We start from the raw sequence: 24,690 nt of genomic DNA, 5'->3' as shown, positions 1-24,690 counted from the left end.
GCTTATCCTGAGCACTCTCAGGAAATTGAGCCACTGCTGGACCTCTCCTATCACAGCTTTTATGTTGGCAGACCAAGAGAGGTCAAACGTGGAAAGTAGACCATTAATGAACCCCAAAAAGTCTGGATAGGTTTGCGGGTGAGCGAATAGTTGTGCATGTACCTGCATCTCCGGTGGTAGTTGCTCGTCTGAAGAACCGATGCCACTCGCTTGAGGTAGGACATTTTCTTTGTTCGACTGACTGAATGATGCTGTGTCCCTGCAGAGAAAAGAAACAGAGATGAAGGCTTAGGAGATAAAGCTGCATCTTTATTACTCCCCCTGGAGCAACTATACAATTTGCGTTATTTGTGAGTTTTCATTACATTTTGTGAATAAGCAAGCCAGATTGACTGTCCCAGCTGAGTGGACTAAACTATAAAATATCATTAGCTAGGTTGGGGTTGCTACAATACGCTTGAGTTCCTCACCAAATAAGTTATATCTCATAATTAGTTTCTTCATCTTGAGCATGTAAAGAAGTCGACAGGGACCTGGAACACACTGTCGCTGAGTACATAAATTCTATTGGCCAGTAATTCTCAAAAAAGGAGTACGTGAGAGCAATCTTAGGGTATGTGATTTACAAAAATCAAGAAGTGTTTGTATTAGTGTTTCACAAATGTTTTAGTGTGTTTCTCTGCTCAGACGTGAAATTCTTAAAACTACTTGTGCAATCCTCAGAGCACTGTATCACTCAAGCAAATTCAAAAAGAAGCTTCTCATTTCGTTGAACAAGTTGCAGATGTTTTCGGACATCCATGCAAATGGTTGGTTACAATTATCTGCTGTTTCTGCATTATCAGCTGCAATTGTCATTTTGGTCACATGGACCACTATTGGGGGTGGCAGTAGCTCAGGAGGGAGAGCGCTCGTCTTGGGATCAAGGGATCCCAGTTCGAATCCCGGCTCGTCCGTGTAACATGTCGAAGTTTCCTTGGGTAAGACACTGAACCCCTGATACCCCCAATAAGCAGGTTAGCGCCTTACATGGCTGCAAGGCCGCTATGGGGAAATGTGGAGCACATTGTAGAGCGCTTTGGGAAGTCATTGACTTAAAAAACGCTATATAAATGCAGACCATTTCATTTCATATTGAGTTGTCTCATCACCTTCAATATTTAGTCATTAGTTCATTGAATATGGCTTTACTTGAAAAATGGTTGAACATGTCAAAATGTGTGTGCTCACTTCAAATCCTATCACGGGGCATTACAACACAGAATGACACACTTTTCTGCAGGGGCTTCAATTGCGGCCCTCAGGGTAATAGTTTCAAAGTTAGTTTGTATTTTTGAACACTAAGTGTTGCTGTATTATGTAAAGCAGCCAGATGTTTTTTTTTTTTAAAAAACAAAGAAGAATACAAACTACAAACACTCAATGTGACCAAAAAGAACCATAAAAACTAATTATTTTTGACCAGCCAGTCAAGAAACGGACCAGGAAGCAGGAAGTCGGAACTCATATGCGTAGACGATCTGTCACTTTAATTAGGAAATAAAAGTTGTCCAACACACAAACGGACCAAAGACAAATCAAAACAGGTTTAAAGGCAATCAAAATTACAAACTTGGCATTAGTCAGATCAAACGGGCATGAACAGGTCTTCAACAAGGTAAAGCAATGGTCTGGTGGCGGGCAGTTCCAAAAGGAGTGCTTAAGTACTCCAAAAGCAATCAGTCCAATGCGTCTCAGCCGGTGTCAAGGTGCGGGGCCAGCTGAGCGCCATGACAACCGTGCACGACATGACACAGCCTTTCCCAACGTTTTTGTTTTTTGGCCACCCGTTGAAGCAAGATGCCCCAGTAAGAACAGCTATCTCTAGGTGAGGCTCATGTCATGTCAAATATATAGAAATTTCTCAACCTATGAGTATTTTTAAAAAATCCACATTTATAAGGAATTTCATACATTGTTCCTAAGTATTCAACATTCCTGTTGTCCCTGGAACAAAATGACAAACCACTAGGTGTTGAAAACCCAGAAAAACAATCCCTACCTGATATTTTAACTTAAAATGTTATAACTTTTCGAAAATTGGTCCAAAGAGTACAAAAAAAGATTTTTTTTATTCACATTTGCATGTAAACTTTATAAAAAGTACATCAGGATGGGTAGTTCACTACTTTTTTTCATTGAATTATATTTTCTACGTCTAGGAAACACTGAATAATACACACTGTCACTAGTGTATTATGGATTTTTTATAAATTAATTGATGTTGATTCTCGATGTGTTTTTTTTCAATATTATTTTTGTAAAGAATTAAAAAAAACAATGTTTGGGAACATTTGAATGTTTTTAATCAGAACTTTATTTGTGGCCCAAACTCTCCCAGACCCTATCTCCAGTGGCCCCTAAATCAATTTAGTTTGAGACTGCTGCTCTACAGGGACTTCATTCCTGAACACAAGGGAGATCAGAATGGGGATAACCTGCCAGAATTTAGTTTTGGACAATGTGGGTTTTCACCACTCCAATACAATCAGGGAATGGTTTGAAGTCAATTTTTTTTTTTTTTTAGAACAAATATTTACCATGATCCCTAAGAAATAAGATATCTCTATGTTTACTATACTGGAAACGGTTTGTTCAGTTGGCAACTTTTGGATTTACATTTTAAGTTATGAATTTATCTGTTAAAATATGTATTTAGTGTTTTATAGTAAAAAAGGAAATAAATATACTTAAATGAGCCAATAATGACTATAATAATAATAACTTACATGGTAGATGGAAGATAATTATGACTTTTGTTTTATAAAATAATTTTTCAAAATAGTTTGCTAAATGAAATGTATCTGCAAACAAAACATCTTACTTTTTTATTTACCAAGTATCATTAATTGTACTGTTTTCCCCCACTGGTTCTCTAATTGGAATTTTTGCATTCTACAAATTGATTCATTACTATTTTTTGCTTCATATATTTTTTTCCGATTGTTCAAGAGCAATGAAAACAAAACTACAAAGTTGAAATTATCAAAACATATATATTGTAAATTTTACTTTTTTGTATTCATATTTTAAATATTATTATGATTTTTTTCGTTAGTTTTATTCTTACGAAAGTAATTAGTGGTAGTATTTCAGTTTTTTGTATACACCAAACCATACAAGGCATTTTTATTTAATTCTTAACCTATTTTATCGGAAGACAAATGTGACAATTGAATTGTTGAATTTTATAGTGATACAATATGATTATGGAAGCTATTTTCTCTATATAAGCATCATCATTGACTCTGGAGTGGACTGGGGTTAACTACACTGTTATCGTTTACCTGACCTGTAACCAACAGCTGACCTCGGACCTGATCCAACCCTTTTTCCTTTTTTTTCCCTTTTTTAAGAGAAAGTGATCCACCTGATATAATGGCAAAGCTCTCACATACTGCAGATGGAGCAAGTGAGTGGACTTTTCTCACCCTCAAAACATGACACTGCATGAGTCCAACCCAGTCATCCCACATGCAACTGATAAGATTCCAACAAGCAACAATATAGCAAGTAAGACGTAATAAAAAGCCAAGAGGAAGTGCAGAGTCTCTGTGGGTTTTGTGTTTGCCGAGCAGAGTGGAGCTCACCTATTCAGGCAGACCATAAAGGCTGCAAAGCGAGCGTTTTACAAAAGCCCGAAACCCAATGTGACTGGGAGAGTGGCGGGAGGGCAAGTGCAGGGTGGGGTTGACTTTTATGAGCAACAAAAAGACACGAGGGACGGTCGACGCCGAGGTCACATTTATTCAGGCTGATGAGCTCAGTGACTTGAGAGCATGCATTACTCATTGCAACGTGAAGTCACACAATGTGACGTCAACACAAACACGTATTTGTCTTGACTCCCTATGACAGGGGTAGTCAAGCTTTTTGAGTAGGGAGGCCGCATGGGTTTGAAGAAATTTGCACACAGGCCAGACCTTAGAAAAAGAGCTGATTGATGAACATCATTTTGTTGGTATCCTGATAGAGTCGTAAATCTGATACTTTGGCAATACATGAGGGAAAAACTTAACATAAGCCGTTAGGGCACGATTTTGGAAAAAAAAATGCGATTTTTCAGCCCTAGATTGCAATTTTGGTGTGATTTTTGATATTAAAATACAAATGCATTTTCTGTGCTAGGTATTTATTTGAGAACTTACTAGTTTTATTGATGGATTTTATGGTGGCACACAAAGGGACACAGGATAAGAAAGACAAAAACCCCAAACATTTTTATTAGTAGCCCTTTCTTTAAAACATATGCTAGCATTCATTTTTACCATGTTCGTTTGGCGGGCCGGATTAAAATGCTTGAGTAAATGATTTATTTCATGATTTAAGTATTTTACTGTGTTTTTATTTATTTATTATGAAAATGTTAACCTGAATTGGGGAACTTCTCTGTTAGATGTCATAAATATAATAGAAAAGGAGCCAAAGCTTCCTTAAACTTCTGCAAGGACATCCAAGCAAGATATATGTTTTGTTTAATACAGGTGTGCAATCTTTTGCCTAAAACAGCGTGTGACTTCTATTTTAAGTAAAATAACCTTGGGATGTTTCCTGAAATGTTCTCTGGTTGATAAATGGTGGTCAGCAAATACAGCCTTGTATGTGGCGCTTCATATTGGCGACATCCAGTGGACATATTAAAAACAGCATGTGATTGCTTGTCATGATATGGGCTTATTTTTATTTTGTGCTTCGCTTAGCTTTTGTCTCGCGGGCTAGATTAGTGGTAGATCAGTGGGCCGTAGTTTGCCGACCCCTTCCTTAACATTTGCAGAGAATAAGAGACGGTCTCACCCCTCAAAGACGCGACTGCTTCCCGGCTCTCCCCGGGGCCGTGAGGCTGCATTCTCAATCACCGCGGCAACCACGCAGCCGGCCTCCATGATGCAGTCTTCGTGCGAGAGCACGCGTCCTAAAAACATGAGAGTCGAAAACATCAGGGCTATGGCAGGTAGGTGAGACTTGAAAGGGGGCTTTTTTGGAGAGGCGATGCCACTTCAGACAACTGCTTGAGCTTGCCTCCCAATTGTAAGAAGTGATGTCATGCTACAATGCCGCCAGCTGACACGGTGATGATGCACGCTCGGCTGCACTTTCAGGGGGAGGGTCTATTTGCTGAAGGGGAATGGCAAGATAAGCAGTTGTTGCAAGAGAAGAAACAAATGGGTTGTAAATGGTTTGGTCAATTTGACCCAAATTTGTAAGAAACCGCCTAGTAGGGTTTGTTTTACACATTAATCAATGTATTGTTTTATTTATTTTTTGGGGGTTATTTTTTATGCATTTATTTAAATACATAGATATATCTCCCCCACATATACATAGATATACCCCCCCCCACACACACACACTAATATATATATATATATATATATATATATATATATATATATATATGTATATGTGTGTAGTTAATGTTACATTTGTCTTGTTAGCATTATTATTACTGTTAGACCGGCAAATACTTCTTCTAATAATCAAAATGTAGGTTTTGTTTCCATTCTGTGCATCAAAATACAATATAAAATAAATTTAAAATCAACAACTTTATGAAAATAAGGCTGACGAGAAATAGACAGACCTATTCTTTTAATTTTACAATTAGGTATATTTTTGTTTTTATTTATTGTGGGGATGGTTTGCTAAGTAAAACAACACGCGGATTCACAGAATTTGAAAACTTCCAAGATAACACAAAAACAAGAGCATGGTGATGCAGTAAACAAATCTGTGGTTTTACTACTTGAACGTATAATTTAATGTGGAGCAAGATGTTAATGTATCACATCCAAATTCACATTTGAAAAGGCAAATTTGCCCCAGGCTTCATAGACTGAATGTATTGTTGCTAGACAGTAAGATTGTTGGGAGGAATAATGAACTTAAAAAATAAAAATGTAGATCTTTGTTTAATGTGATCCATTCTACATTGATTAGCGCATGACTGTTAGACATGATGAGTTGAAATAATTAACCAAAACCAATGTGGACCGTACTTAGATTTATACTTTAAAAGAAAAGCCTATACCCAAATGGAGCAGTAATGTATCCACTTTTAAAGCCTTTGCATTTAAAAATCTGGAGCTATTGGAACTGCTTTAGGATCCAAAATCTATTAGCTAACATAATCTCACAGTGATTACTACTCCTCTCTTTATGTACTGTAAACAAACAAAAGGAATGCATTGACAGAGTGAAACTGGACTCCCTAATGGTCCTCCATGCAAACCTCCCATAACTAGCTTTGCAATGAATGCTTGGCGACAAACATCGAGTAGGAACATGGGGGCAGGAAAAGCACTAAAGAGTCCCTTTACGTATCAACACTGAAGCACTTACAGGTCATCACTAATCAACATTCAAACGTGGAGAATAGACTTATCGCCAGTGCCCTTTTCCAGCGGGAACGGCCGTGGATAGCTGGCTGTTGATGGACTTCCACAAAGCCTGATGACTCAGCAGAATGTGAGCAGGCGGACAGAACAGGACTGCATTTCTTTTTGTACTATCTCCTCTGTAATGAGCTCTGTAAATACCATTGACGCGTAGTTTGAATTTAAAGGCCTCACCCTCAGTCTTATCTTTATTTACAGCTTCTTGTCTATGTGCCTGGAATTAACAGAGGATTTTTTTTGCGAGAAATCTATGGTGGAAAAATTCTTGGCCTTGTCGGCTCCGGTGTCAAATTCGGAGGACGTGATGTACTGGATTCTGAAATCTAAAGGCTTTCTGTGCGCATGATAAGAATGCTAAGAATTGAAGGAAATATTCAAGGTTCACTACCTTTCTTATCGAAGGAAATCCAATTCTAGAACTTATTCAATTGTTATAGACTTGACACTCTTTCAGTGGTCATTTTACCTGTGAAAAGTGATGGTCCCGGGGACTCGCATGCTCAAAAATCTGTGGGTCCCAACAGAGCTCTATGGGTCCCTAAAATTTAGTGTTATCGAGGTTGACATTGTAAATCGGTGACAAATATATAATATAAATCTATATATTCATTCAGTTTTAATCATCAGTTTATTGGTAATACAAATCAGTTATCACTTCAAGATTTTTCAGTTCACAACAATATTGCACATTATTTAAAATAATATTGCTCGAATAATTATATGAATCTATATTTTCATTCAGTTTTAATCATCACAGTTAATTGATAATACAAAGCAGTTATCACTTCAGATTTTTCACTTCTCAAAAATATTGTACATTATACAAAAAATTATTGCTGAAATATTAGTCTATATATTCATGCAGTTTTAATCATCACAGTTAATTGGTAATACAAAGCAAGTTATCACTTCAGATTTTCCAATTCAAATATTCTTCGTGGTTTGCTGTCCCGCCACAGTTGTAATGCCTTCTCAAGGTCCAATCCATTATCATCCTCCTCATAGCGTAACCAGGAATATAATTGAGTCCATTTTGGCAGAAAAGTCCTTGCTAGGAGTATTCTTTTGTTTGTCCTCTTTCGTCGAATCGTTGGCTTCAACACACATGTTTTCCTTTCCTTCGCGATCTTCTGAAGAATTTCTCCGCCGTTTTTTCGTGCCGGAATTATTGCCGTTGTTATCACTTTCTGCATTAAGTTTCGACTTATTACTGACACTGAAGAAATTACCAATTTTGTGTTGATTTTTACCTAATACTAACTTTTTTTGGAGGCATACTTAGCCTTCACCTTCCCTCGACGACAATCACAACAATGACGTAATCTCGAAACGAGATCTCGTTTGCCGAGAGCAGCGTGCAGATGAAAACTCGAACCGCGAGACCAAATCAACAATGGCGGATCTGTCACGGTCGCCTTGGTGACCAGTCTGCCCCGCCCCCTGGGCAACAGCTGAAAGCATTTCCACTAATGGTGGGTCTGTATTTAAGGCTGCATGGTGGGCTCTGCGGTTGGGGGTTCATTACTACTCATTCTTCACAATCCCGGTCTGTTATGCCTTGTCCTGTTTAGTCTGTTATGCCTTATCCTGTTTTAGTCTGTTATGCCATGTCCCGTTGAGTTCGTGCCGGAGGAACTCTGTATTGTTCTGTTTTGCCCCGGAGTATTGGGCGACTTTTATTTTGTAAAATAAAACTTATGGATCGTCAACGCATTTGAGTTCTCCCTTCATGCCTCCTGCCTCTGTTCTGGTCCGGTCACCTTCCACGCCACCACGTCTCGTGACAGAATGAACCCCCCGACAATTGAACTCAGCGAACGATCCCAGCGCGACTTGGGGAGAGCTGGAGTGCGCAGTTTGGCAGGCGCCTACTGAGTTGGCCTTCCCTGCCCGTTCGAACCACGGCCCCGCCCGTCGTGGCCCTTGCTGTGCCTCGAATGGGGTCCCAGGAAGAATTGACGCCTGCCTGCCCGACTCCCGTGCCGATTGCCTGCTATTCCCTCTCCCCTGCGTGCAAGTCCGACTCCGACTCCGCTGCCCGTCGGGCCAACTCCGACTCCGCTGCCCGTCGGGCCGACTCCGACTCCCAAGCCTGCCTGTTCGACTCCCAAGCCTGCCTGTTCGACTCCCAAGCCTGCCTGTTCGACTCCCAAGCCTGCCTGTTCGACTCCCAAGCCTGCCTGTTCGACTCCCAAGCCTGCCTGTTCGACTCCCAAGCCTGCCTGTTCGACTCCCAAGCCTGCCTGTTCGACTCCCAAGCCTGCCTGTTCGACTCCCAAGCCGGCCTGTTCGACTCCCATGCCGGCCTGTTCGACTCCCATGCCTGCCTGTTCGACTCCCATGCCTGCCTGTTCGACTCCCATGCCTGCCTGTTCGACTCCCATGCCTGCCTGTTCGACTCCCAGTACTGATTTTGTTCAGTCTTTCCTGTCCTGTCTTGTCTGTTCTGAATCTGTTCCCCCCTGAGTCTGACTCTTCTGAATCTGTTCCCCCCTGAGTCTGACTCTTCTGAATCTGTTCCCCCCTGAGTCTGACTCTTCTGAATCTGTTCCCCCCTGAGTCCGACTCTTCTGTAGAGGCCTGACCTGAGTGCGACTCTTCTGTAGAGGCCTGACCTGAGTGCGACTCTTCTGTAGAGGCCTGACCTGTTTACCTGTTCTGATTCTGCTCTGATTTTGCCTGTCTGTTATCCCCTGTCCAGCTTGCCCGCCGGACCCCCCCCTGCCGAGCGCCGATTCCGATCCGCCCGACGCAGATGGCGCCTGCCTCTCCCCGTTCCTGCGTGTTCGGAGGAGGGAGCGGGGTTGCCCCAATCGTGAGCGTCGAACCATTCCGGGGCGTGAGGTTGTAATTTTTTCTTTTTTGGGACCTCGGGAGCTGTCCCTTAAGAGGGGGGCTCTGTCACGGTCGCCTTGGTGACCAGTCTGCCCCGCCCCCTGGGCAACAGCTGAAAGCATTTCCACTAATGGTGGGTCTGTATTTAAGGCTGCATGGTGGGCTCTGCGGTTGGGGGTTCATTACTACTCATTCTTCACAATCCCGGTCTGTTATGCCTTGTCCTGTTTAGTCTGTTATGCCTTATCCTGTTTTAGTCTGTTATGCCATGTCCCGTTGAGTTCGTGCCGGAGGAACTCTGTATTGTTCTGTTTTGCCCCGGAGTATTGGGCGACTTTTATTTTGTAAAATAAAACTTATGGATCGTCAACGCATTTGAGTTCTCCCTTCATGCCTCCTGCCTCTGTTCTGGTCCGGTCACCTTCCACGCCACCACGTCTCGTGACAGGATCTGCCTGACGAAAAGTTTGGAGTGCGGTAAATCTTTGTTTAAAAAAACATTTAATCGGGTAGAAATGACAATTTTGTGTCAAAAAAGTTGCGTCCCGGGGACGCACGTTGACTTGACACTATGCGTCCCCAGAAAAAATTATGCGTCTAGGACGCAGGCAAACGAAATCACTGCTCTTTTGTTGCGGGTATAATGCTCCAAACAGAACCTATGAATGGCAAAATCTGAAGTAGAAACCTCGCTTTTAAAAATTAGTATAAAATACTCTATAACGCATTGAAACCTAAGACCAAACCCTTTTCAGTCCAAGCTTTCGAATAACAAATAAAAGTACCGTATACTCCATCCATTATCCCCTGCTTGTACCGTATACCCTACTTATATAATACCAAAACCTACTCTATTGGGGATTTTTTAGCCAATCGGAATGCAGAGGAGATGATGAGAATCTGTGAAGAACCGCATAACAGAAAAGGGTCACTCTATTTATTGATGTTAGAATGATATATTTACCAGAAACAAGACTGATTATTAGAAAACCAAGAAAAACAACTGTTTTTCAAGCCAATACTCATTAGTATAAAACAACAGTTTACATGCAAAATATGAAAAACATGTTTTTAACAGCAGCACGGCGGCGCAGTGGTTAGCGCGTGTTCTGAGGTCATGAGATCGAACCTCCTGTGTGGAGTCTGCATGTTCTCCCCGTGCTTGCGTGGGTTTCTTCAGGGCACTCCGGTTTCCTCCCACATTCCAAAAACATGAATTTTAGGTTTATTGGCCAGTCCAAATTGTCCCTAGGTGTGGATGAGCAAGTGAGTTATCTGTGAGTTATCATTTCAGGGGGTCCCCTGCCCACTGCCCGAAGATAGCTGGGATGGGCCCTAGCATCCCCGTGACCCTACTGAGGATAAGCGGTGCAGATAATGGAAGGATGGATGTTTTTAACATTTTTGAACATGCATATATGAATATGTGTAATCTCAAATGCTGTGTTTTCAGATAAAATAAGGGCAAGCCAGGCACAAAACATATATTCCAATTCATTGAAAGACTGAAAACACGAAGCTAAACCTTATTCATAAAACAGAGGACTAAAATACATTTGATTAATCCTAATTTTCAGATGTTCTAGTAATCTTTTCCTGTGTTTAGGTTTTAGTGTATCCATTTACGGTTCACGGATCTTTTAACCATCTGGATCAACAGAGCATCAATAAGGACACAACTCTGAACAGCTTTCTCCACTCTTGATTGTTCTTGGTTTGTTTTTAGGTCGAGGCAAAGTTGACATCAATCCATTCCTTATGGTTGGCGGCCCAGTCGTTCCTCTCCTTCTGGAGAATTATCTTGCCCAGACCTGATTATATTGTGACATTACCTTATGATTGCAGTTTTCGTCTGCACACAGTTCTTCGTAGTGCCGTCTGATGGTCTGTGAGTCACCTGGGATATCTAGCTGATGCCTAAAAGTTTCTTGTACTATCCCATCTCCATTGCCTGGATTTTCTTTTCCAGTTTTTCTTTGAGAGTCCTTGTCTCCCAAGCGTAGAGGATGATGGAAGTCACAAGCGCTTGCATGAGTCTGTTCTTTGATTTCACTGCTATTTTCTTGTCCCTCCGGATGGGTTTAAGTGTGGCTGTTGTTTGAGCTATCCTGGCCATGATTTCTGACTCCTCTTCTGATATAACAGCTCCATGATACAGGGTTCATACATTTTAATGGCCAAAATCAAGCACTTTTCAAATAATTTTAAGGCCAATTGTTCAACTTTTCCAGTACCTTCAAAGGAAGAAATCCAACGCTATTGTTTTATTGTTGGTGACTTTGATGACTACAAGAAAGTCGCTATCTTGCTGTTAGCACACTCTTTGTGCTATTTTGGGCTGTTTCTATCCATGATCTATCATCTTTTTGTGCCAATGGGCTGCCCTAAACCAACATGAATTCTGCCATTCTGCTTCAACAATGCACGTACAGCTTCAATACGCCACACATGGATACAAACATGGAAAAGGCTCTATAGGTGTTGGGTAATAATCGAGTTCAATACGTAAGACAACAAAATTAAGTACTGTATGTATGAAAATCCGAAAAATAAGCCAAACTTTGACTCATATAAATGATACTGATAATGAATCAGAGTGCATTCAATCTTTCAATTCTCAAGAATGAGGATTTGTTTTGCTTTTTGTTTAAATTCAAACTGTTTTCAGAGAATCTATTTCTAAATTGGTAAAATTGTTTTTTTTTTTCTTCTTTTTCTGCATTTTATCATTAATTTATAACACTGAAGAGTAAAATTTGTAATTTGTATTTTACTGTTTTGCATTTTTAGGGGTTTTGTTTTGTTGTTCAACATCAAATCGGTTCAGTGTGTACAAAGCTAAAATTGTTTTTTGTATTTTAGAATTTTTTGGTAGATCTGTGAATATTTCAATTTATATTTTATGCGTTTTTCAGGAATCCCTGAAAAGCATATGACATTACTAATAATCAATTATAATAAATAATAAAATAATAAATAATTTGGTGGATAATGTGACGCTTCACATGACAATGCCATAATGACAGTATACTGGAATTTGTGGATGTTATTTTTTTTATGGCAACAATTTCAAGCATTTTCAAGCACTTTATCCCAAATTCAAGCATTTTCTTGACCTTGAAAACAACATTAAAATGCAAGCATTTTCAAGGATTTCAAGGACTTGTATGAACCCTGAAGATATTTACTTTGGAGAGAGAATGCAGCCTTGTCTCACACCGACTGTGGTTCAAACCATTCTCCAATGGTACTAATGAACAGTACACCATTGTTGGCATTGGCTTGCCATACTCTATAAAACGCCTTATTGAAATCCACGAAGACGTCCATGGGGTTTCTCTGATGTTGTTGAAACTTTTTACATATGAACAGATTAAAAATCGGTTCTGTGGTGCTCCCTACCTCCCTGAAACCTGTCTGTGCCTCAGCTAGAATGTTTTCAGCCTGCAGATTCAGTCTGTTCCGTAGAACCTTTAGTATACCTTTTACTCACATGGCTGATGAGACTGATGGTTCTGGAATTGGAGCGTAGATGGATGTTTCCTTTCTTTGGTAGCATAGTCACTAGCGATTTTGACCATGCAGATTGCCACTGTCCTGTTTGCCAAATCATTCTGCAAATATTTGTCAAAATGTCTATGGTTTGATAAGATTTCTGATGGGATTGTTATCAATTCCTGGAGACTTTCCGTTCTTCAGTGAGGTAATTGCTGCCTCTACTTGGAGGATAGAAAAGTTATCACTTTCCCCCGGGCCTGAACTCATAAGGACCTCAGGGTTTTCCTCTGTCAGGTTGTTGTCGAGTTTGGAGCAGTATACAGTCCATCTATTCATTAGGTCGTTTTCTTGGGTTAGCTTATTCCCTACCTCATCCTGAATGCTGCTGACTTTTGCCTGTTTTGTTTGTGTGAGGTCTTACACTAATCAGATACCGATACCACGGCTGTGTGGAACGGTCAAAACCCAATTCCTTACCGATCAGATTATTTGTGTCAACCAAAAAGTTAATTATTAAATATGGTCATAAGATGCTGGTTTTAGACTTCTAAGTTAAAGTTTAAGCAATTTAACTAGCATTTTATCAATGTGTCATGCGGAACAGTGGAATTCATACGGCGGGTGCCTATTTATTTTGGTAACAGCAAGTTAATTGTGTGGAAGCGAGGAAGCGCCAAAAAAAAAAGAAAAAAAGTTGCTTGTTCAACAAACAAAACTTTCAAAATGGAGGCAATTATGAGAGTAAACAAGAAGTGGAGCAAATGTGTCAGTGTTGGTGCTTATAAAAGAGAAAAGAATAGAATTGTCTTGATGCTTATTGATTATGACATAGTGTACATTGTTTTTTGAACACAATTAGACAAGGCACTCCACGAAAAACATGTACCGTAAATTCCGGACTATAAGCCGCTACTTTTTCCCCAAATGTTCAGCCCTGTGGCTTATTCAGTGAGGCGGCTAATTTATGGAATTTTTCTAACGGTCACCAGCGGCGCAGGAGTTTAAAAGGTAAGATTAAGACCAGTAGAATATGTGCATAAAGTAAGGCTGCAATCTCTAAGTTTTGGCATATATATTCTGTAAAGTTAAGATACGTTCCGATATTGAGGAAGATGACCTTGCTAGCGATAGTTATGAGACGGAAGTTGAAGAAGATCTACCTCATTCTCATTCTTCACATGTATGCTTGATACATTGCGAGCGTGATCCTACTCGCGTGTTGGTACCTTTCAAAGGCACGGTTTGGGATGAAAGTTATATTATTATTATTAAAACTTTGAAAACTCTCTCGGTGTACCGTCTTTCCTCGTAAATATGTGTAACCATGTATAATATGTATTTGCAACTGTATATTTTTGTAATTTATTTATTTTAGAGATTTATTCTGTTATGTGTTCTACGGACGAATCAAAAATAAGGGGCGGAGCAAACGCGGGCTGATAGGAAATGTGGTAAAGCTGAGTTACCGGTAGATCTGTCTGTTGTCGCAGCGGACAATAGTGGATATACATTTTTCCCACCCTTAACTTTGGAAATACACATTTTGTTTCCTTGGATTACTTTCATTGGGACCCCGACTTTACAAGTCTGCATCATACCTTATTACGGGTATCATTTTCTATTTGTGATGTCAACTTTGGTTCCGGATTTGTATACTATCTATGAAGTTACAATTGTTGACCCTACAGCCTGGCCCGCGTTAAACTTGTGACTGTATCGCAAGCTTAAATGCAGGCGCCTGCGGCTTATACATGGGTGCGGCTTGTGTAAGTACAAAAGTATCAAATCACTCAAATAGTGGTGGGTGTGGCTAATAATCAGGTGCGCTCTATAGCCCGGAATTTACGGTAAAAAAAATAAAAATGATAGAAAAAAAAGGGTATTACGATTTATAAGTAATATGTACAAGTTTTGGATTGGATTTCTTTAAGGGAAAATAAATCGATCCTTGATACCAGAACATCCCTGACTCAAAGAAACACATTCCCTGAGGTCGAAGCCAATCACCTGGCTAATGTTTAATAAGAAAAGAATAAGTCAAACGAAGAACACACTGAGGTATGGTTTTATTTGAGGCGCCAAAACATGAAAGGAGTTTTTGTTGTTTTTAATTTAAGCCGCTAGAAGACGTTTCTATCTGATGGCCTACATGGCAAAAAAAATGGGACAAGCCTACTCTATGCGGGCTGTTTATGAAACATGCTTCAGCTGCTCCTGTCTTGACTGGATAAATGGCTGCCTACATATTTTCCCGGAGTAAACATAAAGAGATGAGTCCGATTAGTCACTAATATATATTCCTTTTTTTCCTGTTATACCCCACTGTGAAAACGTAGCCATTAATACTGCATGTTGGTGTAATCGTTGTACTAAACAACAAGAGATGTTCATAAAAGTTGCCTTTGTCTTCTATTTTTAGAACGTAGTGGTGGGGTCTGGGATTAAATCGTCACCCCGGGTGAGAGACGGGCGTGTTGATTAAATATTTGTAGCTTTATTGTCCGTGATTTAATCACAGCCCGCTTAAGCGCCGTGCACTCTGGCCCTGGTTTGACGGCGAGGAGATTGAACCGCCGTGTGAGACGACATCAAGTTAATCTGGCAGATTGAGAGATTATGTGACCGTACCAATCTCCATACCACCTCCAGAATGGTTAAAGAGAAGGAAGAAGGGGCTAAAATGTTGCCTTGGGCTGATCTGAGAAAGTCAAAAGGTTCCTACGCCACCTCATCCACAGTCTGAGGCTGTCGGTATGGACGGGAGTGGTTGCCATGGAAACCAGCAGCCTATAAAACTGCATCCTACGGTGCAACAATGCACTGAATAAGCTTTTAATTTTTCGTCAGCGTGTTTACAGTTGAGCAATTTGTAAACTTTGCAATTTGTCTGCTAATGTTAACATTTAAGTGAGTGATTCTCTAGAAATAGTCATATTTTCCACATTTAATGGTGTGTAGCTCATCAAAGGTTTGAGGCTCTTTATATTATATATATTCATATATACAGGGATAAGAATGGAGATTTTCATTTTCAGCTGAAATAGCCAGCGTCCAGGAATAAACCCGGGCGGAGCCCCCCCCCAACGCAACCCCCCCCCCAAACCTGGGTTTTAGGCAATTTACTTGTCCAAAACCATGCTTATATTTATCATTTAAGTAACATTTTTAGAAGATTAAAATAATTTGCCCACATAACTGATTTTTTTGTAAATACTGCAAGATAAGTTCAAATGCAGTTCAGTCCCTGCAGCTTGTGCGACAATGCGGCCAATTTTTCTAACGGCCGCCAGGGTGCGCCAGAGCAATAAAGGAAAGAGTGAGACAGTCGGATTTTGAATTTGTTTGCTACGCAAGAGAAAAAGTCGGAATGCCTTTGGGGTTCAAAAACAGCGGAAATCCGCGGATCCGCGGAAAATTCTGATCCCTGTATATACACAGTGGAACCTCGCTTTTTGAACGCCTCTCAGTTCGAACAAATCGGTGTCCGACCAAAAATTTCGAGAAATTCTTGCTTCGCTTTTTCGGTCAAAAAAGTTCGAACGCCGGTAATGCGTGAGTGCGTACGCTAGGGTGCGATGCTGAGCGGCGTACGGGTGTTTTAGCCCCTTATTATGCCTCCGAAGAAAGTCAGTGCAAGCAGCAAAGTTGCTACAGGTGAAAAAAGAAAAGTAGTGCGTACAACTATTGCATTTAAGAAAGAAATAATAGCCAAATATGAAGGAGGTGTGCGAGCGCCTTCTGCTGACCACCAAAAAGGTAAGAAATCCTATTCATAAGATTACGATAACCCGAACGTACGATTAGCCTGGGTTAGCTTTAAGTTTACGTTAAACATTCAGGGTGTTGGAACGGAGCCCAACATTGAGGGTGTTGGAACGGAGCCCCCTTTCCAATGAATCGCTCACCACTTGTTGTGGAGACCCGGGTGCTAAATGACTTGTAAACGACTTTATTTTTTTATTTTTACACGTTCATGTTAGCGGAATCTTTCGTACGGAAGATTTCGAGAACACGGACCGTACGATTGGCCTGGGTTAGCTTTATGTTTATGATAAACATTCAAGGTAAACATTCAGGGTGTTCGAACGGATTAAAACAATTTACATTATTTTTAATGGGAAAAATGATTTCGGTGATCGAACAAATCGGTTTTCGAACAGGGTTCTGGAAAGGATTATGGTCGAGAACCGAGGTTCCACTGTATATATATATATATATATATATATATATAAATGAAGGAATCTATAGTGTTACCCTGAACATTTGACAACTAAATGTTAATGTTTATTTTTCAAAGGCTGATATTTGCAATAGTCTAAATTTTATGATACACAATTATAAATTTGTATCTTTGTAATCGAGAAGCCAAAAACAAGAATTTAAAATTACAGTGTGTAACAATTCACTACTAGAGGTCGCTGTATCTTGATGAAGCTGAAGCGTGTGTACTGGATAAAGAAACACTACGGAAACCTGAAGGATGCCACTGTGCAACATTTGCAAATATACATATACATTTACACCAGCAACTGGACTTAAAAGCTGGTGTTAATGCCCGACAAGGACAACAAAAGACAAAAACAACTTAGTACACCCGGAGTGTCTGAAAGAATCCTATGGCTGGAGTTGGTCAGAGCTGGTGTGAGCAACTAACTTTAGTGGCTAGCATGAGAAACTATCGAAAAGGCCTTTGCAAAAGCAAGCCTTATTTACAGGAAGTAGCTAACAATAACAGTAGTGGCTAGTAAGGCTTCAAGATTTTGAAAAAAAAAAAAACTAATTGCAACTTTTCGGACTTCTATTGCAATTTCAAAGCATGAATGAAATGAAAAATGCATTTTCTGTGCTTTCTTGTTTATTTTTGTGAGGACTTATATTTTGTGTTGTCCTAGATAAGATCTGCAACCTCAACGGAAGTTTTTAAATCGAGGCTTAAGACACACTTCTATTCCAAAGCGTATGATTGATGCCCACCTCATATTCTGTTTTGTCCTGTCTTTTTCCGACGCCTGCCTGGCTGATACGAAGGAAAAGGATGATTTGGGATGGGTCAGCGGACCAGCGTATGACCTGCAGCATGTCAACCCCTGCATTTACCAGCTGGCAGAGATGGGAGGCAGCGTCGTGGCCGTCATAGACTTTCTGGACTGGATTGCAGGCTGGGGGTGTCGCTGATGTCATGCACTTTCCGGACATTTTCAACATCTTACCTAATGTTTACTATTAAGTGAGCAGTAATGCTAATTGTAATTCACCCTGGGCAATCCTGGAAGGGGGAACACCACATGTGAGGTCCTTTCTCAAGGTTTCTCTTTTCTCCTCACACTGAGGTTTTTGAGTTGTTCCTTGCCCGCATGCTGGTTTAAGATCAGGTAATTGTGTAATTTTGTAATTGTAATCCTGTGCAGTCCTTTGAGACATTTTTGTGATTAAGGGCTATATAAATAAATGTGACTTGACTTGTTACTGACATTGCTAGTCACGAGGCAAAAACATGTCGTACTTCAAAAATGTAAATCCTGTTGCATGTGCACAGCCAGTAAGTTGTACTAATATCCTAGCAGAGTTTTTCAAGACGGTTAACGACACCAGAAAGCCCTGCTGTCCCTTTTAAAACCAACACTTGCCCACACACTGCAAACAAACAATAAAAAAATCACACATTTACAGAAAAGGTGTTGCATTATATTGCCTCAGAAGTCGTTAGCAGCTAACTGGGGTAACTTCTCCCAAGGTGGACTCTGACCTGGAGCAGCACATACACACACGCAACAGCTGGATGTGTCCTCCCCACCCACCACCATTGCCACACTTTGCTGTTGTTACTGCTTTAAAGCAGCAAGAAAATTACATCGATCGTTCAGTACAATATGTGCAACGTGATGTCATGATGGAAGGATAAAAGGGCGGCTTGGATAGTGCGTCTTTTTACCTGCTGCGGCCGGGTGTCCTCCGCTGTTCTAAGCCGCCGATGGGAGCACATCCTCGGCATCCGCCAGCATGTTGTCGGCATGGCACTGCATCGACAGTCAGCGAGCACACGACTATTCCGGACCTCTGTGATGAACGTCCAAAATCGAAATGAATAAAATAAGAAAAGAAAAACCGCAGAGCTCCTGTTAGAGCTCTTCTCTGAGAACGCTTCGCTGGCTGCACTCTGACGCGGGAGCGCGCATGACACCGCCTCCGTGCGCGCGCCGCGAATAGATGGCGGTTGCGCGGGTGGTGTTTCCCACGCCGAGTCACTGCAAGCTGCCATGAGAAGTACAAGTGGTATTGTGCGTGGGGGGAAATCATGTTTCGCAATAAAAATTCACATCATTTTGCTCAAAACGCCTACCTTTTATCCAGCACGAGCGTGCACGTTTATGTAAGTTAGCGAGTGTAGGTGGGAGGTAATGCTAATGCTAACACCCGCCCTAGTTTTCAAATTGGTAAAATCGTTTTTTATGTCATTCTTATTAAAACCACATATTTTAACACACAAATTGGTGTTGCTACCTTTTCATCAAGTATTAAATACTACTTTTTATTATTTAATTACAACTAAATACAAATAGCTAGCTAACGGATGACAGGTACGCTGCTCCTGGAGTCACGTGACGCCAATGATACCTGTTGCTAGGGTAATTAGAAAAGGACAAGCTCCATTTATTTAGAACCCGGATGTCAGATGGTTGCCTTTAATTGCCCGACGGGTTTTTCTTTTATTGCTTTCTACGGACGTTTTTTGAAAAGAAACACCTTTATATGCCTGTAAGTTGGTGAGAACTTTAAAATATAAATGTGAATTTAATGGGAAAATATAATCTGTAATACATTTTGGTAAAGACAAGGGATATGCTAACATTATCGTTGCTGTAGTGGTAAAAAAAACCTTTCTCCATTTTTGTAGATTTTACTTCTTTTCCTCAATTTAATATTTATATACCCTACTGTAAATTGTACCCTGTTTTCCATAACAACCCCCCAACCTGTATTATAACGGTCATTTTGTATTCTTTAGCGTCTCCTAGCGGTAAAGAAAACACTAATTAAAAAAGCACCATGATTTGAACAATAAGCAAATTTACAGTGTGTTTAGTATTGTGGTTGAGGTTAACTGGTCATTATTATGCTTAAAGGGACAGTGTGTATTATTTAGCGGCTTCTAATAGTAATAAAATTGAATTAAATAAAAAATTAAAACATACATTGAATTAAAAAAAATAAGCAAAACTACCTTACCTATTATAAAATATGCACTTTTTGAACAGGTGAAGAAATGTGTAGTTTTCTGTATAAAATGAGGCTCACCTAGAGGAAGCTGACATGAAAGTTCACCATCTTGCTACTCAAAGTTTCCAAAAGGGCAGGCAAAAAAAATGTGTGCATTTTGGTCACTTTGAATCTCTAGTTTTAGTTCCTTCTTTTTCTTTTTAGGACTTTTTTTCAGTTGTATTAGGTCAACAGAATGCGCTAACCCATGCCTAACATAGTTACGCTATCCATGCAGAGAAAATCCAGCAGCCTAAACACCGCGAGCAACTCTCTAGTCCAGGGGTCGGGAACCTTTTTGACTCAAAGAGCCATAAAAGCAAAATATGTTAATTTTATTTTGGGAAAGAGCCACACCATATAATGTGAGACAAATTTACTAAATTGCTAAACCCGCGCCCCAGACAAAAGCTTAGTCTTCAGCACATTTATTTTTGATGATTTGATAAAGATTATGAAAAGAAAATAATGCCAGAGCCCGTGTCCCAAAATCAACAAACATGCCACTTTAAACTTGTCTCTTTCTTGCAATTACTCAAGATCGGTTAAACTCATTTTGACCCTTTTTTTCCAACATATTGGTTTCAAAACCAGATGCAAGCATTTATTTTGTAAAAAGGTCACAGCATTCTGAGAACAGGGAGCCTGATGTGCTTACTTTTGTCGCAGACGGAGTAGGGCGAGAGATGGGAGGGAGTGCTTGCACTTTTTGCATAGCTCCACCCATCCCTCCCACTCATCCAATCAAATAACTAAGTTCTCTTCCGGTGTTTTCGCATATTTACAATTTGTTCCGTGGTTTCATCAAAAAGTATCCGAACACTGAAAACAGATTATATAGTGAGCTTTTATATAAAGGATTCTTTAGCGTTGTACAGCCAAAACGAGTTTTATTTTGTGTGGCACCTTGGCTGTAAATCGTAGTGAAAATGTGCCCTATATATTCTGAAAAGTACTGCATGTGGAATCAGCTTTGGTTTGGTTTTGCGTGTGTCAGTACAGGATTAATGGCTCAAGTTTTGAACGAAATGGAGAAAATTTGCATGCAATTAAATTTGTCTCTGAGCCATGGGTACTCATAGAAAGAGCCATATCTGGCTAGCGAGCCATAAGTTCCTGACCCCTGCTCTAGTCGCTATTCCTGATAGCATAGCCGTATAATGTCTTGCTTATTATGCAAACTTATCCCAAAAGACAGTGGAAAACGGTCTCAATTATATTATACAGAGTTATATTTATGGCATCAAGAAATCCAAAGACGTTAATAACCTTTTAAGGGTGGATGCAAAATGTTGGCGATCTATGAGGGAGTCAGAAGCTCCGTACCAACAACACATTGAAATAGATTTATATTTGTTAACGATAACAGTATATGGAGGATATACAAATGAGTGACCCAGGACAAAAAATCCCTGAAATGAGTGGTGTGGATTGAATAAATTTAGATTTGTCCCAGTCTACAGCGAGGAACATATGGAAACAACATCAGGAGACTCACAAACCCAATACACCAGATCACAAACTCCACACCCTATCCATCTCATAATTTACAAGTTTTACTTTAATTGCAAACTGCCACCTTCGCTTTTATGTGTTTTTTCTATATGCTAGCGAGGTAAGCTAACAAGGGTGCCCTGATATACTCAAAGATAGTGCAAGTAACTTACAAACTCCTTTCACTGAAAACTAACCGACCCAATTGCAGCGTAATAATAATAAAACACAAAAATAAAATTTGGTTCCCATCAATCCTATGCACGTTGAGTTGGTTGTGATGGTGAAGCTGCCATCATGCCTTGCATTGTGTGACACAAAAGGGGTGGGACTGTCGTCTGCCTCACGTTCTGATTGGCTGAAAACAGTGCCGTCTTTTAATCGTTTTCTAGTGGTCAAATATTACACACTGTCCCTTCAAGACAACCCAAAAATTTGGCCTCAAAGTTCGTTTGGGAACATTCCATGAAGGTAGAAAAATGATAAAAATTGAGATATATTTTTTTTTACATGACAGTGACAATGTGTTACAATTTCAACTTCATGATTGCAAACATTTTATTACAAATGTGTCTCCTACCTTATTGTTCTGTTGCACTTTTAAAGTTGAGCCGTTTCGGTCATCTAGATAAGGAGCATGAGTATATTAAGTCTACAAACAAAACTAAACCTGACAAATATTCAAGCAAGTGCCTTTTCATTAACATGGGAGAATGTCCCTAACTTCTTTTGACTGTTTATTTAGTGGATTAACAGGTGATTACTCTAGTCTAGGTGTATGCACATGCTTGTTCTTGTGTTTGTTTCCCAGCATGCCTCTGGGCTCGAGAATAAGAACGAAAGAGTAAAGGTCATTCTCTTTTAACCTAGTTGTTTTCCTTCTTCCACCTCCCTGTAATTATGTGTGTGTGTGTGTGCAAAAATTAAACATTACCTTAAAAGTTGCCATACATGTTTGTAAAGATACTTTGTATTTAACCTCTTGCAGTTGGTGTGTTACTTTCCGGATGAATGAGTGTGTTCTTTAGACAGGAGGTCATTTGGAGCAAAATAGACAACACTTACACCCTGTGTCTAGTTTGTGAACTACACTTTCCTATGGACGAAAGTATTGCAATAGACAAGGGGTCACAAACTCAATTTAGGCCCCGTCAGTTTTTCTGCAAGAAAAGCTCAAGTAACCATTGTGGTCTCAATTTGATATATTTTTTTCCATGAGATAAGATCTGAAAATTAAAAAAAAAATAAAAACAGGAAAACGAAAACATTTTTAGATAAATAAAATTATAGGAGCAAATGATAAAGACTTAAGACACTAACTGGGTAGTGTAACCTTCTAAAAATCCCCAAAAGCTAAGTGTTTCCAAACCTTTTTTGAGCCAAGGCACAGTGATTAAAATATCTCGAGGCACAGGGCCCATCAGAAAAAGTTAAAAATGAACTCATGGCATTTATTTCTTTTTTTTTCCTTTCCTTTTGTTTGTTGAATTATCATGTCGCCTAAATCAACAGTTTATATTGTGGTCACCGTGGCTCAGCAGCAGGTTTCTTTATTTTCCACATGCTGAGGTTTTTCCTTGCCCTCATGTAGGGTCTAGATCAGGGGATGGTGTAATAATAGTCTGTAGTTTGCAATAGTCTGGTCTGTGCAGCCCTTTGAGACTCCTTGTGATTAATGGCTGTACAAATAAACATGACTTGACTTGACTAAAAATATGTTACATATTATTACACTAAAATTTTGATATTTATACTATTGAAATAAAATTGTGTTCCATTAAGTCTTAATAATTTCACTTTCTGAACATGAATGGAACTTTTAACACGAAACATGTATGGCTTTTAAATTAACATGTACAATTTGATATAACTCAGAATCTTGTGATGTACAGTATGATGACACGACAAAGGCATATACGGTGAAATTGCGTTTTAGAACATGTTTTGGTTTAAGAAACTTGGCCAAAGGCAGAAGCACACCAAGAATTAAGTGCATCCACTGTGACGATCTTCTTTACACGTTTTAATTTGAATAAATTATTTTGCTGTTAGATTGCAAAAAAATGTTTAATCGAAATAGCTAATTTGCAGAAACGTATAGTCTGTGATGTGTAGATACTACCATGGGTCAAATCAGGAAGTAGCTAGCCAATCATATTGCAGGGCCGACAAACATGAATTATTTGCGCATTGATTAACCTAAATAGCCTTAAAGTTGCATCCATATTGAATTTGCACGGGACAAACTAACATTAAAGGCACAGTGTGTATTATTTGAACAGTAGATATCACTGTTTTGTGTAACATTTTTATATTAAGCAACTTTAAAGTTAGTCAACTGGAGTCTTTTTAAAAATGTTAAAGTCGACATTACTGAATCCATCGAAAAAAATGCATATTGACCAACCACAAGTGGAAAAAAGTGGAAGGGGGCGGTCTATTATTTTAAATAAGGAAGCCTTTTGTAAGCTATTGCTGGATCTGCTGTTGTTTATGTTTAACATACATCAGTGCTGTGCAAAAATGTATGGGGGTAAAAATGGTTGTGATCCCCATGCATTTGAAATGCCCTCCCGAGACTGATGTCTGATCACGGTACTGGTGTTGCACCTTTATTCGGACAATAAATTTTAATTTTTTTAATGTGTGAATTTTGCTTTTCTAGCTCTAAATATGTGGGTTTCCCCCAATGATGATCATACACAAGGTTATAATGAATTTAAAATCAACAGTTTTGATAAACAATGGACAAAACAGAGGAAAAGAAGGGCTGACAGGAAAAAGCTGGGGCTCATCTAGGTCCTGTCCCCTTAATCAAAACACATTTTCTTTTACATTCTTTGACATTAATCTTGTCATCTCATCGAATTTTTAGAACAAGGCATTTTACGTAACATAAATCACATTTTGTCATCACACAAGAGAAAACAATCTAAATGAGCATAAAGATGTAGATTATTATGTAGATGTCACCCTTTGAGACGTATTGTGATAAAGGGATATACAAATAAACATGACTTCATTTTCATTAATTGATTTTTTTTTTCTCATTGATTCATTTCATCTTTTGTCTTGACATCACCCCCTTATTATGTCCTGATTTGGTATTTCATTTATTTCTACGAGAAGAGCCCTAAGTCAATCTAGCTCGAATGAAACCCGTCTAGCTGGT

The 24,690-nt window shown here is 39.6% G+C and overlaps 1 protein-coding gene across 1 annotated transcript in view; it reads right to left on the bottom strand.

Annotated features, from left to right (window-relative positions):
- arhgap32a (Rho GTPase activating protein 32a) overlaps positions 1-18,906 on the bottom strand; it is a 58,157-nt gene extending 39,251 nt beyond the window's left edge. The window contains exons 1-3 of the mRNA XM_088346206.1: positions 18,700-18,906; positions 4,834-4,951; positions 163-259 (exon numbers count right to left, since the gene is read on the bottom strand). Of these exons, the coding sequence (XP_088202332.1) occupies positions 163-259; positions 4,834-4,922 (186 nt within the window). The 5' untranslated portion in view covers positions 4,923-4,951; positions 18,700-18,906. The remainder of the gene's footprint in view (positions 1-162; positions 260-4,833; positions 4,952-18,699) is intronic.
- Positions 18,907-24,690: the final 5,784 nt, after the last annotated feature.

The sequence above is a fragment of the Urocampus carinirostris genome, chromosome 10 (genome assembly GCF_059441175.1).
Source record: "Urocampus carinirostris isolate Australia breed hairy pipefish chromosome 10, RoL_Ucar_1.0, whole genome shotgun sequence".
NCBI classification, from domain to species: Eukaryota; Metazoa; Chordata; class Actinopteri; order Syngnathiformes; family Syngnathidae; genus Urocampus; species Urocampus carinirostris.
Note: the sequence above shows the minus strand (reverse complement) of the source record. Positions and strands in the feature narration are given on the sequence as shown.